We start from the raw sequence: 18382 nt of genomic DNA, 5'->3' as shown, positions 1-18382 counted from the left end.
AGACGCAAATTAACTATTATCTTGTACTGAGCCTATAATTACACTAGTATTGATCAGTTCGGACACAAAGTTTTAGTTGTTGCAGTTCCGCTGACTGTAATAACATACTTGGGTTGTAAAATAAGTTTGTATAGCTTATTCCCGTGCAAAATATTTTGAATACAATGGTATCTGTTTCGAAAATAGTTTCAAAAATATTATACCATATACCAAGTAATAGAGAAAACAACCGTCTGATAGCAAGCTTATTTGGACATCGAACTTATATGTTTGGGTCAAGATTTTTACTCGTGAGGTAATCATAAGTAATAGTGAAATTAGTCTTGATAACTAAAAGTTGCAGTTGTAATTTTGATGTCAATATGTTGTATTTCAACTTATATGAAGACTCTTACAACATCCCATCGCGTCTGGAATGTCCAAGTATGTTTATCGCGAGGTCAACAAATGAAATCTAGCAAAATTTCCGTCGTGCGCATAGGATTTGTGTGCACAAGCTGCACGTGAACAAACATCTCTTCTGTTCAACACGAGAAATATACACGGTGATAACTCAGTTGAGCGAAGGTTGAAATTTAGATGCGTTGTTGACTTTAGACCGTCTTACTGTTTTTGTTGTCTTGTATTTGGCTAAAATCTGTGGGCAACGAGCAGTGGCATGACTAGAGGAGGGCAAAGGGGGCAGCCGCCCCGGGCAGCACGTTATAGGGGTAAGTTTGTTGCTTAGTTTGATGATTTAAATAATAATATTTCAAACATTTTACTCTTACTTGAATTTTAATTTATTTATTCTTATGTATAACAACATCTATAATTTGTTTATTCCCCAAATCATTTTTTAAGATAGGTATAAAGGGCAGCATTATCAGAAAGTCCTGGGCAGCAGTAAAGTTTGACACGCCACTGGAAACGAGCCAAGCAGTCTTGCATATAATTGAACAGAACGTTAGCGCCAAATGCATTTTAACTAAAAGAGAGGTTTTGGGTTGAGCTAATGTTTCGAGATCTACAAATAATCCTAAAAGCTTATATGTCTTGGTACTTCATGTATTGTGCCGTGTGCCTTAAATTGCATCAGTATTATAGACTCAATTGCCGAGGGACAGAATGAAGTTGGTCGTCTGGCTTACTTGGTTAATCAAGCTTAGCTACATTAAATGCAATACCAAGAAGTTGTGGTACATCGCTGTAATGTAGTATGGCGAAGAGTTCGAGAGTGAAAGCATAGCATAGCATCAAAACAAAAATTATGTTTGCACTCACTGAGGCTTTTTCATGCAGGACTTGGAAAATTGGTTGTCATAGTACTGATTAAAGCGTACCGCTTATGCCGAATCTGAATATTGCTTCATCTATATAAGTACCGGTACGTGGAATTCTCCGAACATTTGTAAATTAATTTAGAAAGATACATTTTCACAGATTAAAGGACACTTTAATGCATTCCACGATTAAATATACAAATATATTATATCAGCACAGTGATTTTTTAATCACCCGATGCATATCTTGCATAACCTACAAAACAAACTTTAGATTTAGTTTCATGATGTAAAACACCCCGGTATTTTTCATTTTCAGATTCCGCTGAGGGTGATTATCAGTTCTATCAAATATAGGTAACAGTTGGATTTCCGTTAAAAATGTTTAGAAAGTTGATGTAAAAATTTTCAAACTGGTAATAATTTAAGATTAAAATTTCAAAGTTTCAATTTTTTAATGAATGTATCTTTTTTTTGAGCTGTAGTTTTCCAAAAAATTTGCAGTGACATATTCGTACGTGAACTTGAATTTAACGAATTATCCTATATGAAAGATTTCAGTTTAACAGTAAAAGCTTTCAAGTTTATCGTAGTTAAGTTTTTGCATAAAGACGTTGACACCTATATATAATAATGAAGTTAATTCAGTACACGAATCAAGTAACAGGGCATGATTGCTTGCTGACAACAGCGGATTATGCTTCTATTTGTAAAGTGAAACATGGACGGGAACTAGAATTCTATCGAGACGTCGATGAGTCTCTCAGGCCACACTTACCCTTATTTCAAGGTGTGTTGGAATAAATATTATATGATACGTGGTCTGTACATACTGCACATATGTGGCGTTTGATTTGGCTATAAATTTTTTGAATATTTTAAACGCTATTGCATTGATATATCTTTGGATTAGTAATTTTCGAATGACGTTTTTAAAGATTTTAATGGGACTTACTAGAAATTCAACATAATTATATATTTCTCAACAAAACCATTTTTTTTTATTAAATTTGATATTGCCTGATTTTCATTTAAACATATATATTATATATAACACAGTGTTAATATTGCATTATTGACATTATAATTCTTTGAATGAATTTCTATATAATGTGATATCTATTTTAAATTTTAATCCTCTTATACGTATACGTAAAAAGGTTATTTCGCCAGCATCATTTTAGAACTGTCAGTTTGCTTTAAGTTTCCTTTCGTATATTCAAAATAAGAATAAACTTTATTGAGGCAAGAGCAATGAAACTACTCTTTTTTGGTTTAATATAGGCGTTGTTGATGTCACTGTATCTGTTGATGAAGTCGGAAAATATGATTTTAATGGTCATTTTGAGAATGGTCGAAAAAATGGATTTATTACTGCGTCCTCGGATAATTCGAAAAGAGCGTTTCAGAATGATTATAAATACAGGTACTCAATCTTTTCAAATATATCTATTCAATTTTACAATTATGAAACCGTTATCAAATGATAAACAAATACTATATTTATTTTGACCGCGATCATCATAAATGCTCTGGTCATTTTACGTTTTTTGTTTCTAATGAGCATTATGCAGGTAAGTTATTCAGTTTGATTTTTAGGAATTTAGAACCCAGCCAACTAGAAGAAGATCCGAATTTCAAGCGAAATTTTTTCACAAACGACTTCAGTAAAGGTCTTCCCGCCCCACCATGTGATGTTGGTCGAAATCCTTGGGCAGAAAGGGTCCAGAGGATGGGACGTCACACAAAACACGAAGGAAAAACAATTAGTATCCTTTGCTACTGAATTGAAATTATTAGTTTGGACTTATACCGAAGTGGAAGTTGATATCCCTTTTTTACCTACGACTGTTGATGATCGTGATGAAAGTGGAATTTTCTGCAATCAGTATGATTTGTATTGGTTGTAATGTTGATAGAAAACGCCATGTGTTTGTGAATTTACCACACTTATAGGATATTGATACAGTAATAAGTATGCCTCGTTATTAACTTGATCGACACAAATTTTTCGCTTAACATTGCCGTTTCATTGTCAAAAGCCTATATTATACTGGAAAATCTGACTAAAAAATTTGAAAAACCTTGTATACTGGATATGAAAACTGGCACACAGCTGTATGCAAAATCAGAATGTACTCAGGAAAAATTTAGTCATCGTGAAAGAAAAAACCGTACTACTACCACAGCTGCAATTGGTTTACGACTATCTGGATTTCAGGTACGTAAATGAGTTTACGTTTACTTTAAAATCATATCTGAAGAATTGGTTGATAATCGACGGTCGGCAGAATTCCTACAGCCATAGTTAAAAAATTACTTGATTAACGTAGCATGTTTATTGAAGTGTAAGTAAACCTGCATGGTTCATGTTGATATGTTGGCGTGTTTGATCTGTTATTCAGGTATATCAAGATGGTGGATTCGTTTGTCGAGATAAATTTTATGGTCGTGGTCTTACTCCCAAAGGACTTGAGGACAGCGTTAGACTGTTTTTTACCGGGAAAAACAATGCCTTGAGGAGAAAGATGATTAACAGTGTTATTGAAAAGGTTCAAATAATTATTTCTGTACTTTCGAGACTACACGGATATCGTTTTTTTGGTTCTTCAATAGTTGTGGTTTATGAAGGACATGATGCCGACGTAATACATGTAAACGATAAATCCCCAAGGACTGACGTCAGACTGGTAGACTTCGCACATTGTCGAACTGAAGCGTTTGACGACGACGAAGCAAAAACTGTAGGGCCCGATAAAGGATTCATATATGGTTTGTCGTCGTTTATACAAATTTTGAAAAACATCCAAATTCAACAATCAGAGTCGGGAACACAAATAAACAATAGTGACTGTTGTTCCATGAATCGGTCAACCGATTAAATTTTCTCAACTCGGTACACAATAATTTCACATATACTACTATTATACCACACACTTTTATATACTGTATAAGTGTATATATACAATTTAGCAGATGAGAATATTGCCAACAACGTCACTGTACAATCTTGTGACACTTCTAAACCTCACTCAATAGAACTGAACTAAAATTTATTACCTCAAAAGATCAAAAGATTTGCGTAAATCACAGAAAACTAAATCTAGCTAACAAATGCAAGTTAGAAAATTTCTAGTTGCGTCACTGCAAGTATAGTTATCAATTGTATCTATGTTTCTCTGCAAAATGACGCATTTTGTTAAACGGTGTAATGAGTGTTATTGATATCGTTAATAACGACGCTTGTTGGGTACGGACGTGTACATATAAATCATTTTGCTAAATTGTTGTTGTGGTTTTTCTTGTTGGCGTGATTGTTGCTGCAAGAAAAAAACGTTTTTTTCACTGCGCAATTAATAGAATTCTCGAATTTAAATTTCAGTACCTGAAGGGTTAATGCCGCTAAAAGACTATTACTTTGATTTTTCTGAATATCTCAAGGTACTTGATATTTCATACAAAACTTTGCTGTTCTTATTATTTTATTTAGAGCTTTTTATTCTGTCAAGCTTTCTCGACGATCCTTTTAACAAACTCGGCGCTCTAACGCTTTTCCTCACCAGTACCAAGCGCGACCATCGTGTACATATATTTGACCATTGCTCTCTTGTTCAAGGAATAATAGAGAAGATCATTAGAAAATAGACTATTAGGAATTTATTCTATTCTGGGGGAAACTGATCTCGATACTGTGTTGGAGAACTCATAACGAAACCGTGTATGTCATTTTATAAAATATGAATCATTTTGATTTTGTCTGTGGATTTGCATTTGACGTTGTAAAAAATATAATATCACAATCTAGAGCAGTGGTTCTTTAACTTTATAAGCCGCGCCCCCTTTTTAGAATTTGTCAAGTCTCGCGCCCCACCTCAAAAATAACTAGCTAACGATAAACTGCAAATAACAGATAGTAAGATGGAAGTATGCTTTATTCAAAATCTAACAAATATATTTGCTTTAAATTAGCTTCACGCCCCCTCAAAAAATTGTCTACGCCCCCTTATGGGGCGCGCCCCGCCGTTTGAGAACCACTGTTATACCGAGTATACTGAAATTGTAGTCAAATTACTGATTTTACTAAACTATATTAATTAATAGTTATGTATCAATTTTCATTGTTTACTTTCCAAAATATTATCTTGTGGCTTATCACTCCCCAGCGGCTCCATGCTTTCCAGTAATGTAACGGTTTTGAATCCTCAATGTCTTTCTTATTCGCAATAAGTTTGTAATGAAGGTATTTTTAACAACCTCAAGCTAATTTGTAAATATTCAATGCGAATTGATAAAACTTGCTTAAAAATCAATACCCTTACCATGGATGTCATTGGTTTTTATTGATTATATTGATTTTTAATCTTTAAAATTTTGTGCTCACATTTAGACATAAAGATTTCAAATATATTTTTACAAACCTTTATATATTTCGACAAATACTTTTCAGATCGATATGCAATTAATTGAAATTTTTCATAAATTATTAAAATATTTAACGATAATTTTTTCTCATGGCAAATGGAGAAATGTATATTCCTGGCGTTGCAAATTGCCAACGATTCTTTGATTTTAATGGAAATTTTGGATCGTATTGATCGTAAATCAAACAACTCATTGCAGAAAGGATGATTGTATAGATAAGTTGTTTTTTGCATTTATATTTTATACTGGTCTTAGTAAGGAAAATTTCTATCAATGATACTACTGTTCAGCAGTGATTTTTCTAACGTATAGTAAGCGCATAGTTTAATCCAATGCCAATGTTTTTTTTTATGATTGGCCTAAAAGTCGTTGGCCTTTTTATATTTAAATGGTTATTACTATTGCGAACAATTGGTCTCTTCTTGAAAATGACATAAAAATTGCGTTTTAGCAGCATTTATGTAGCCTGCAAAACTAAAACTGCAAGCAAAATGCAAAATTTTGAATCTTTTTGAAAGATAAAGAAGCCACCTCAAAAGTGGAAAACTTGATTTTAATGGAAGCTTGCGAAAAAGCTTATGATAACTCTCTGTTGTTGCATGGGCCCAGTTCCCGGGTCTAAATGAAGGCTTATGCAGAGACTTTTTCTGAGCAGCAAATATGTGAGAACATCCTTCAAAAACTTAAATACGGTTATTTTCTGGCCATTATGTTTTCTGTATTTTAAACCTATGAATCAAATTTTTGATAGCAATATATTTTCATTTCGTCGTTTCGCCATTTATTGTACCTCACCCACATATTGTTTTTTAGAGAACAACTTACCCAGAAGGTGATTCTGGGTCATATACTAAGAACTAACTTGCAAAAAGAATTGAGCCATGTTTCCAGTCATCTTAATTTGCAAACAAAATTTCCACAGCAAAGCATCGGGCACAAAACTTGCCATTTTTGTGCATTGGGCATCTTTCTGCACGAACAAAACTTTTTCTACAATTTTTTATTTGATACAACAAACAGAGGCAATTTCCCATTCAAATAATAATTTTTAATTTGCTATTTTTATGCTACCAAAATATTTATTAGAATGTATACTTTATTATCGACTATTGCAATTAGTCCAATTTAATTAAAGTGTTTCGTTGAAATATAGACCTGTTAATTGGATAATTAGTATGGAATAAATACTATTAATGCATAATCGTTATAAATATTGTAACTTCCGTAGTTATAGTATTGTTAAGTTTTTGATAATCTTACTAGAAAATATACTATTTGGATAAAAATAAGGCCTAAAGGAGAAAGAAGTAGATGGTATGAAAATTGTTGGCGAAGAGAAGAAAAAAAAAGAGTAGAAAGAAAGTGAGAGTGAGAATTATAGACCGAGTGATGAAACGAGTGTTCGAAAAGCAAAACGGAAATTAGACTGATAATATTTCAATAAAAGTCTTCAAAAATCAAGAGTAAAACAGACATAGGTTTAACCGAAAAAGTTAAATTATCGCAGTCATGAATATCGAAAACAATTTCCTATTCTAAAAGCATTTTCTGTGGACAATGGAAGGACCTGCTTCATCATACTCTTGTTTTGAGATCCACATTTGTTGAAAGGTAGAAAGAGATGCTAGGATTGAACCTCCAATCCATACAGAATATTTTCTTTCTGGTGGGGCTATGATCTTGATTTTCATTGTGCTTGGTGCAAGGGCAGTGATTTCTTTCTGCATACGATCAGCAATACCAGGATACATAGTGGTTCCGCCGGAGAGCACGTTGTTAGCGTACAAGTCCTTGCGAATATCGATGTCGCACTTCATGATTGAGTTGTAAGTAGTTTCGTGAATACCAGCTGATTCCATACCTGTACGAAAGAACGTTTAGAATTAGAAATTGCGCAGTATCATGTTCTCAAGTACAAGAGTCAATTTCAACTAATACTTACCAATGAATGAAGGCTGGAAAAGTGTTTCGGGGCATCGGAAACGTTCATTTCCGATGGTGATTACTTGACCGTCGGGAAGTTCGTAGCTCTTTTCAAGAGAAGTTGATGAAGCAGCTGTTGCCATTTCTTGTTCAAAGTCAAGTGCGACATAGCACAATTTTTCTTTGATGTCGCGGACAATTTCTCTTTCTGCGGTTGTTACGAAAGAGTATCCTCTCTCGGTCAAAATTTTCATCAAGTAATCGGTGAGATCACGACCGGCTAAATCCAAACGAGCGATGGCATGAGGCAGAGCGTATCCTTCATAAATTGGGACGTTGTGAGATACACCATCACCAGCATCCATCACAATACCTGGAGGGAATAAAATGAATACAGTCATTCACATGTCATGACAATCGTCGTTCAGCCTTGGAATATGAATGCAAGTTCCAAATAATTCCAAATTAAAGTTCATTTCATCCTTATTTTAAACCAATTTAGCTATGAATTGATTCAAAAAAAATAGCAGAATACGTTTAGTATAAAATATATTTTCTAAATGCGCGAATAAACCATATACTTGAACACTTACCAGTTGTACGACCAGATGCATATAGAGAAAGTACAGCTTGGATCGCAACGTACATTGCGGGGACGTTGAACGTCTCGAACATGATTTGTGTCATCTTCTCTCTATTAGCTTTGGGGTTGAGTGGAGCTTCAGTGAGAAGAGTTGGATGTTCTTCAGGAGCAACTCGAAGTTCATTATACATGGTATGATGCCAGATCTTTTCCATGTCATCCCAGTTAGTGATGATTCCGTGCTCAATTGGATACTTGAGAGTAAGGATACCTCTCTTGCTTTGGGCTTCATCTCCGACGTAGCTATCTTTTTGTCCCATACCAACCATAACACCTTGATGTCTTGGTCGTCCGACGATGGATGGAAAAACAGCTCTGGGCGCATCATCGCCTGCAAAACCTGATTTAACTAACCCAGATCCGTTGTCGCAAACGATTGCAGTTTGATCTTCTTCGCCATCGGACATTTTGGTTGCTGCTGTTTATATCGAGAACTAGATAGAAATCCGTAAACCTTAGTTGTTTTAACCAATGAAGTAATGAATGAATACCGTTCGACCCATCGGTATTTATAACTCCACACAGTTGTTCCTTTTTGCTCCTATGAATCGATCGAACTTATGTTAGCACCTCATTGATCGATATTGAGCTGCGAATAACTTGTATGCGTGAAAATCAAGATTGCATACGACTCGTACGCACCTTATATGGTAGCGATTCGGAAAAACATTCCTCCTGGCGTCTCCAAAGTTAATGTATTGCATATTGAGATCAATATCCTATCAACTACAAAGTTTAAAATAATTTTATATTTCGGCAGAAGTTGAAAGGTATGGCACCGCCAGTTGGTTTACAAAAAATTTTATCTACTATTTTCGTAGTTGTAAGCATGTAATATCGCTACACTGGAACATAGATTCGAATCGTGCGTGAACATTGTGCTCTCTTCGAAATCTGTAGGCTTAATGGTATGATATGTCGTATTTTGAGGAAATAAATTTGGCTCTGTTTCATTGATTCATATTATCTTGTGGTTGTCTACAGGATTATGCGGAATCAAAGGAATAGTATCGACAAATTTGTTCTCCACTAAAATAGATATTACTATTCATGACTGACTTTGGGTAACTCTGTCCAACTGACCCCGTGGTGGTCAAAAAACAAACCCACTTTTGTGATAATGTATTCATTCAAAAATGAGAATTTTGAATTTCCCAAATAAATTTGAGCAAGAAACTGATTATCGCATGTCGAAGTTACCAAGGTTTCATCGATTATTTTAATTTTGCGTGTTCGATGTCGTTTTTTTGTTGTTGTATTCAAAAATATTTGAATATAATGAGTGCATTGCACGTGCTTTTTATCAATTTTGGGGTAAAAACTCGAAAATATTGCTTCATGATGGCGATGGTCTTGAAAACGCGATTTTCGCCGTGACTATTAAGTTGTCCAGCGATACTGTATTGTATAAGCAATTAAAAGTATTTATAGGAGCAAGGTAAAACTATGCGTAGTCTTTTGGTACTCCACATCATTTAATCGAACCATCACCCTAATATTCGAGGTGTGATTTCGAATACTTATTTGACCTTTGACTACAAAATAAAAAATTCGTTCTATTGAAGTTAGATTCGAAATTTTAGTATATTCAGATAGATTTCAACAAAAATGATGAAAATGTCATTGTAATTAAAAATTATCAATTCTAGGGCATCGTTCAGAATCAGATAACCTTCAAGTTCAAAAAATTTATTTTCTAGATATAGATATTTTATTCTGGACTGGTTTTGTTTAAAGTATTTATATCAGCAAAATAAAACAATACCTTGTCTTTTGGTACTTCACATCATTTAATCGAACCATCACCTTAATATTTTTCAAGAAAGGGGTGTAGGAGTATCTTTAAAACGCACCTTTACACTAATTGATACGATTAATAAATGTGACGTGACAACATCATTTATTGAATATTGTCAGCAGCGGAATGCGGATCGTGGCTTTCTGTGGGAGTATGTCTCCTATTTCTATAGAAGTATGCGTCTCCTGCCGAAATTTTAATGGATTTTAAACAGATTGTGTTTGGTTGGGTTCATCATGAGATTTGTACGTACCCGAAAGATGCATTATCAGGAAATTATAAATTAGGGACGATATCACATAATAGAATATAACTCGTATATGTTCAAAATTCGCCAGAATGTGAGAGTAAATTTATTTCTTATTTACTTTTAGTTTCACACCAATCGTTTATTCATTTCCCCATCAAGCATTAAAACGATACATCATTTCTCAGGTCGAGAATTAGATGAAGATAAAGAGACAATACGATCAATATGTCGATCACCAACATATTTTACCAAGCTCGCACTTTGATTGTAGTTTTGTTAACGTACTCAGAATCGTCAAATATCATTAGCCTATTTGAGTTCCGTTTCTAGGACACAAGAGTTCCGACTGATAAATAATTTTCCAATCATACTAACGACAAAGGGAAATTTCCCTTTTCTTGATCTTTGAAAGACTTCACTACACGTTTAATAATCTTCTGTCAGCATCATATTTTCCAAAATCTGTGAATAGAATGCACCTCTAATGCATTTCGAGCAAAACAAGAATTTTGGTCTGGGAAAAATACAATAATGCACCGGTATGAACGTTTCATATTTATTTGTCAATATAGATAGGACCCAGTTTATGGGATGACTTTGCCTCTTTTTTGTTAACTTCTTAGCAAAATATAAATAGAGTCGAAAATAGTCGAGCATGTGGTTAAGGAGTGCATTCACAACACAAAATAATTTTATGCTTCTTTCTATCTTTTTTGTAGGATTTGTATCACAGTTTGTAAATTGAGGTCCCAATTTTAACCGAACAGTATTACTGACCCCGGAATGCGATATTTGACTTTTTTATGCTTTTAATTTTATATCGTGTTCGTGTTTCTTTCGTATTAAATAATAATAATTAAAGACTCCGTAAATTGGTAATCTCTCTAATACTCAGTGTTGAGAATTCACGTAACTCAGCTTTAGAATAAAACACCGATACTAAATACTTGAATAAATCGGCAATAATGACATTTCTACGTGGTCAAAATAATATTTTTCCCTGTCCCCAATATCTCGGAAAATTTCCATAGAATACAAAATTTACCAGTCGTACTTATCTTGTTCGACAATTCTATATTCACAAAAATTTCAACCTTATTCAAAATTAGAAATTGAAAAATATGATATTCCGTACCCGTGAGTGGGACACGTGGGACAAGAGGTACACGTGGTACAAGTGGTACACGTGGGACAAGTGGGACACGTGATACAGTGGGACAAGAGGGACACGTGGTAAAAGTGGGACAAGTGGTACAAGTGGAACAAGTGGTACACGTGGAACAAGTTGTACACGTGGGACAAATGGGACGAGTGGGACACGACATTTTGGAGACACCCCTTCTTTTTCGGTAAAGATTTTATGTCCTCCGAGGACGCTCTAGAATGTCAAAATGTCCTCCTTTTTCGAAGGATTAAATATTTGAAATTCTTTTACGACATATTCAACATTTTTGATGGGTTAGGAAAAGTTTGAAAGAAGTGAGCAATGCATTGAGATACCACATATGTCGATAAATACCTCAATAAACCCCGAATACAAAATAGGTTAAAAATACCTTTATTTCGTGCGCAACACCTCATTTCTAATCCACCAAAAAATTGCAGCTCAGTTTTACGAGCAGGTTGAATGTAGGAAATAAGTGTATATAAATTGATATAGGTTCAAGACGTTTTTAGTTTCACTAAGTATATATAACATTTGTGGCAACAAATATTTCATTAGAGCTTTGCTAAATTATCATCCGTTCTGGACGGCCTCAAAATAACGCTGAGTCATAAGGTAGACCAGAGTGGTCCAAACCCCGGCCCGCGGGCCACATGTGGCCCGCCGCTTCATTATCTGTGGCCTGCGTCGCATTTATAGAGAAATAAAAAAAAATCGCATTTCGTATTGTTTCGTCATAAAATTAACTAAAAAACTTTCGACATATTGTCGCATCCCTTTTGTCACTGAATTGACTAGTGTTATGGCTTGCTGAGGCAACTAGCGAAGATAAACGAGCGAAGTTCTCCTACCCTGACTGGTAGTCTATGTTAATTCCTGCAAGAATCTATGAAAAAAACGCTTTAATCCGCATTCGAATGCCGTTAGAAGTTTGAGAAATGACTGAGCTACCAACATTTTTCAGGTATCGTATCATCTTTCCGATCTCAAAAGTGCAATTTTTATACAACAAAAGATATTGCTGCCAGCACCATTGTGACACGACAATGACTATTTCCACACTGCATATTGATATCTACGGTTACATCATAATTTTTTATAACCATTCACAAAACTTCTCTATTGTAAAGTTCTAATTGCGCTCCTAATTCAGTAAATCAACCGTTGAATGGGGCTCAACTTGAGCTAGCACAATATCGTTTGGGGTTCGGCAGACACGCCAAAGTTTAGAACCACCTCTCTAGGTTAAATGCATACTTGTTTATCACGTAAAAATCGTGTTGTTTTGCGATTATCTTCATGTCATTTCATCTTGTTTTTAGCAATTTAGTGAAATTTCGATTTTAGCAGTATATTATGTCAGTAGACCCAGTACATTATGCCCAGCGGTGTACATTACTTGCGGCTACAGTTGCTCGATGACAGGACAAGAATGCATTATTGCATTGTCGTCACTTCGTCTATTGTTATTTATATTTTTAATCCTAAGGAATTTAGTAGATATATAATGTATATCTCGGGCACATGTGAAATATTGTTCTACCAAACGATATGTCCTTCTTTTCGGGTTTGGAAATATGGCCACCCTACGATATGACTCTGCATATATTGTTCAGAAATTCGGGCGGCTGACCTTAAATCTTCAGGTAAGTGTGACAGGCCTACGTCAATGTTGACTAAAAAATTTCTAGAATGATGATTAGGATGTATTTTCCCCTAAATTTATTATGACAAACGTTTCATCACAATTACTATATGGCTACTATGTTCGTTATACTATTCTCTCTATTACACCCAACTCATAGTAACAGGTAACTCATATCGATCTTGGTTACTGTTAGGCAAGAGTAGAAAGTTTGAAAGATGTGACAGCGCAAATTATCTTGGATGCCGGAAGATTTTGTATATTTGTGTTTTCATTTCAGATTGACTCGAAAACTCGATTGCCCCCGCTTTGCGGTCAGAACTATGTTATTCTGTGCGCAATTTAACACCGCCAGAATTTCAATCGTGTTTAAGATGCGCTATCTCTTTTAGTGGCCGCTTATAATGATGTTCATCTCACCTTATTATTTCGTGCATAGAAAAAAAATCAACTCGCTTCAACTATCGTTCATATTAGTGGGAACTCTGTGGTTATACTGCGCTTGGAACATTCACTAGAGTGCTGTTACATTAGTTTATCCCCGACAAATACCCAACGGCTACCTTATTTATGAAACAAAAACAATAAAGAGCGAACGCCGTGATATGGTTTTACTGCTGGCTACTCCTGACTTTTCCGCGATGGCAGTTTATATTTGTGAAATTGAAAATTCTCCGAACGACGTCTGACAAAAGGGAGTCGAGCGACACGCAACAAGGAAATTAACGGAGTTTTGTTATAAACAACATGCAATATTTAGTTTTTGAAACGTCTTACGGCGTTACAAATTGTATCTTTGGCGTATGTTTTTTTTTTTCAGATACATCGTGTTCCCCACGTTAAAAAAATCCTGGGTGCTTTTCACAACAACACCCATTTCAAATCGACATGCCATGAATATGCTCCTCAAATTATGCCGGTTTGATACGTTGCGGGTGAAATATATCAACTCTTAGCAAAAGCGTTGTTTGGTGATGCTATGATGATAATGTTAAAAAATTCAGACTCGTGGAGCAGACTAGTATTATTTGTGTAGCAATCTGTCTTCTTTGTCGTTGTTAGCAAGTCATTTTATTTCAAATGAAAGAATGCTACTGTAATCCGTTGTAGAGTTGGGACAGCTTGATTAGTTCCACATAGGTTTACAATAGTTCAATTTTGACCTATTTATTGAGCATACCTGCATTAAATTTTACAATATGGATGTTTCGCCAAAGAACCGTTATAACTCTGATTTAAGAGATTTTACACCGTGGTTTTCATACGATGCCATGTGTTATCAAATCTTCTGAGGTTATCCTGTTTTCCGGCGCTTTGCCGGACTCGTTCATATATTTTTTGTGCCAATGTTCCCCGCCAACGTTCACTTTCAGTCAATATACGGGTACATTGTAAATAAACTCATATATTAGCTGAACGTTTCTAGTTGTGGGGTCGCGAGTATCTGCAGGCTTCGATTTTATGAAAATTGGGGTCGCGAAAAAAAAAGTTTGAGAAGCACTGTCTTAAACTATATAAAAACTAAAAACAGTGTTTCATTTCTCGAAATCGGAAAAGTACAATTTTTAGGAGAAAAAAGGTTTTTTATATACACATAAATAATGAATTTCTTCATGGCCGTAACAACAGCACGAATGTGTTTTAAATGTCGTTAAACTGAAAGACCAGATAACGCAAATCGGCTCTTCGTCGTCATCAAACTCTCATTCAGCAAATTCTAGCATATCAACAAAAACAATTCTTTAATTTTTTAAACATAACTCATATAAAAGATCCCGATCTTACTGCCGGTCTTACCCCTTATACAAAAACGTATTGTGGTCGACTATAGGAAAAAAAGTTTTATAAACTAAATAGCCCATCATTAATATTATATTCAACGTATACGTTATCATATGTATATATATATATATATATATATATATATAAACAATACATACGCAAAAAAAATACAATGTACGAATCGCTTTATCTCACTTTTTTTTATGCCGCCTAAAGTGAATAAATCACAAGATTGCAGTTCCAGGGAATTTTTATCATAAAATTAAATTTTAAGTTCAGCTATAGATGATCATGGAAATGTATCCATTAACGCATACTTAGATGAGTACATATGGTGCATGTTTCCTCCTTTACCTGACGGGCGTTTTTTTTTATATCTGAAATTGAAATTGCCCACAAAAATGATGATGTAAGCCTGTATAGCCATGTTGCAATCATTACCATAAAATAGAACTAGTACAATTCACTTAAAATTTTTGTATCGTATATCTTATATAAAGAAAAGTAAACGTATTCACGATGTCATTAAATAACTGAAATTACCAATCCCAACAATTTGGAAACTTCCGGATGGATGTTTTTAGCTTGATAATTTCTTCTGGATTTCTAAACATACAAAATACATTACAAGTTGTGTTGAAGCGACCAAGTTTAGATCGGGTTGCATCGTTATGTAAAAGTCTATTCATTCAAATTCGATACAAAATGCTACAAATTGGATGAAGCAATATATTGCAGGAACCTATGGATGGAGAACATCGTAGTCCAGCCCTAGTTTACGATACGGTCGGGGTAGAATATTCATATTCCAAATATGAATATCCACGTGAATCTGCGTAGTAGTTAAACAAGAGAGCAATACAGAAATAAGTGAAAATTTTCCGCTGAAGTGCCTCATTGCATACTGTATATTGAATGTTTATGAAATTATGCAAAAAATACTTGAATTATTTATTCAAATTATAATTATCATCAGTATCCGTTAGCAGTTCCTGGTTGGGTTTCTTGCTTTACACAACACACTATAAAATGTATTATTTGTACACATTTTATTTCCATAGAAGTGTTTGTTTTATTAGAGAAGTCTAACAAATAGAGTTTCTTCAACAAATAACCTTAATAAATTATCATGAATGCAGTAGTAATAGTCAACCGTGGCCATGGAAAACGTCCCATGGGACAGCACACATTTTATTTATGATAGCAAAATTGATTACGTCAGCACTACACTTGGTTTTATCTATTATTTGATTCGTGGTGAGACACCGGATAAATAAATAAATACACATGGCCTTTTTTATTTTTAGATTAGTTACCAGACTGGTTCATGAGATGGAACGGGCATAAATCGCCATGAGATGATTTATGAAAAAAAAATATGTCCCATGGACAAGCCCATGGTAATAGATAATGCAGAATTTAATGCCTAATGTCAATGTATTCAGTTTACAAAAATTTCCATACCTTTGAATATGGTCATGTTTATCTTTGTCAGCGCTTCCCTCCACATTTCTTCATTATTCGTTTGTTCTTGGTATAGCTATTGCAGGAATACACAATACACATACAGTAACAATGCAATTGAAAAACGTACGTAACTAAAAGTAGTCGTTGCTCGACCAATTAGAAGTGACCCCAAACCCGAATGTTCTGGACATTCGTTAAATAAAGTCGTGACGCATTTATAAATGAATGTTTGATGCGCTAAAAGCAATTTTTGGGGCAGAAACTCTGTAATATGCTGTAGTTCAATTTGTTCAGATCGTATACACTGTACTATACAGAATAGTTTGAACTAAAATTTAACACCAAGGCTTATTTCCAAGAAGCGACCTCCGACGCATTACACAAAAATGGATCCTAGAGAATAAAATGACTTCAGCGATTGCAGTTTACCTTCCAACTTAGATAAAATGCTGTAGATGATATGCCAGAGATAACAAAGAAGCCAATTGTTATGAAAATCCATCTCCATTTTGTCGTATGTGCAATTTTCGTTTCATCTGGTCTCTTATTCAGAGGAGGTGCTATAATAAAATATTCGTCAATACATTCCTGCTTTTAGTCAGCCATTTTCACCCGGGAAATTTGCTAATAATATAGCAGGGCATCGATGTAACATATCCACAATAATAAATACATTTTATTTTTCAATAAGATAAATGCAATGCTAAAAGCGGTATTTGCATGATCATCGCAAATTTCAGTTTGGGTTTGTGTCTGAGGAAGTGTGAAGTAAACTTTATTATATAGAGATTACTTGCCTTTTCCTCCCAGTTTTATTGCGCCTAACATTCTGTAACCATATATTCATAAAGTAGTTTCATGCATATATTAGTTTACAAAATCACAGCGGTAATTATTAATAATATGTATGAAGCAAGAAAGCAAATACGAAAAATACCTGATAATCCACCATCTCCAATTCTACGAAACTCAACTCCATCAATGTTTTCGTATTCATTCATGTTTGCAACTGCAATCAATTTTTGTATGTAGATATTTAGCTTTTATAGATATTATATAAGCTTACGATGCATCAATGTGGGTATTTCAATATTACAACCAAAACATTTCGAAATAAAGTTCGTGGGCAACAGCGCCAAACTATTTTTTGAAACAACAAAACGTTGGAAATTTTCATTGATATGTTGAACAAATATAGATTTGTTAGATATTACTAATCAAATAACACATTAAATATATACTTCATACCAATTTAATGTTTGAACAAGAGTATACAAGATTTTACAGCAACATAGTCATGTGTTTTCTACGATTAATTCGACAAAGATTTAAAGAATGCGTGTTGGAATGCAATATGGAATTTCTGATAAAATTATAGCGTATGTGAAAACAATTACATAAGGTACAATATTGAATGTAGAACAGATGTAGGCATATCAAATAAGCGCTTCACATAAAAAAAAAAAAAATACACTTAATCAATTCAGATTTATTCATTGGTTATTGATTTACCGAAAACGCGACCTACAAGACTTTAATTTCCAAAATTTTGACTGGAATAAAATAATATTTAGAGGAGTGCCACAAAATATTTTCCAGTAGGCGGATTATGATTGTTTTAGGTCTTCTTGCCTACACTGCCGCTTCAGTGTTCTATTTTTTTTTATATATATATTCCACGTCAAGCTTACAAGTCAGATGAACCATTACCCCGAAGGAGTTTTGTTCGCTGTATTTGCTTTGATGACATTTTCATATGAGCACGCAATGTATTGATCTTTTAATAACATTGCATTCCAATGTTTTCCGCCATTTTAAAAATTGATATTGATACACAACCATAAACACATTTCTCCCATGTATTCATAATCATGATTAATTGTATTTAGGTATGTACAATATAAAACATAATTTTAGAAAATTTACATGGTTTATTAAATACCAGCATGGGTGTCTGATAAAATCTCATGCTGAACATAAAAGCACTCAATCATATTCTATTTTTACGATATGTTTGTGGACAGG

General features: G+C 34.2%; 2 protein-coding genes and 1 long non-coding RNA gene across 3 annotated transcripts; 1 reads left to right on the top strand and 2 right to left on the bottom strand.

Annotated features, from left to right (window-relative positions):
• The first annotated feature begins 1773 nt into the window (after positions 1–1773).
• Positions 1774–7168, top strand: LOC120336214 (inositol hexakisphosphate kinase 2-like). Its single transcript, XM_039403837.2, has 5 exons — positions 1774–2052; positions 2547–2688; positions 2862–3031; positions 3305–3483; positions 3668–7168. Exons 1-5 carry the CDS (start codon positions 1896–1898, stop codon positions 4142–4144), a joined length of 1125 nt encoding a protein of 374 aa, XP_039259771.2. The 5' UTR covers positions 1774–1895; the 3' UTR covers positions 4145–7168.
• LOC120335717 (actin, muscle) lies at positions 6711–8731 on the bottom strand. Its single transcript, XM_039403306.2, has 3 exons — positions 8201–8731; positions 7627–7980; positions 6711–7545 (listed from the first exon to the last, which is right to left on the bottom strand). The coding sequence occupies exons 1-3, from the start codon at positions 8655–8657 to the stop codon at positions 7220–7222; spliced, it is 1137 nt and encodes a 378-aa protein (XP_039259240.1). The 5' UTR covers positions 8658–8731; the 3' UTR covers positions 6711–7219.
• A 6531-nt stretch (positions 8732–15262) lies between these two features.
• On the bottom strand, positions 15263–17381 carry LOC144431414 (uncharacterized). Its single transcript, XR_013479987.1, has 4 exons — positions 17295–17381; positions 16787–16917; positions 16355–16430; positions 15263–15496 (listed from the first exon to the last, which is right to left on the bottom strand). It is a non-coding gene; the product is annotated as an uncharacterized LOC144431414 (long non-coding RNA).
• Positions 17382–18382: the final 1001 nt, after the last annotated feature.

Source organism: Styela clava, chromosome 2, assembly GCF_964204865.1.
Source record: "Styela clava chromosome 2, kaStyClav1.hap1.2, whole genome shotgun sequence".
In the NCBI taxonomy this organism is placed as follows: domain Eukaryota; kingdom Metazoa; phylum Chordata; class Ascidiacea; order Stolidobranchia; family Styelidae; genus Styela; species Styela clava.
The sequence above is the reverse complement of the archived record's forward strand: the minus strand, read 5'-3'. Positions and strand labels throughout refer to the sequence as shown.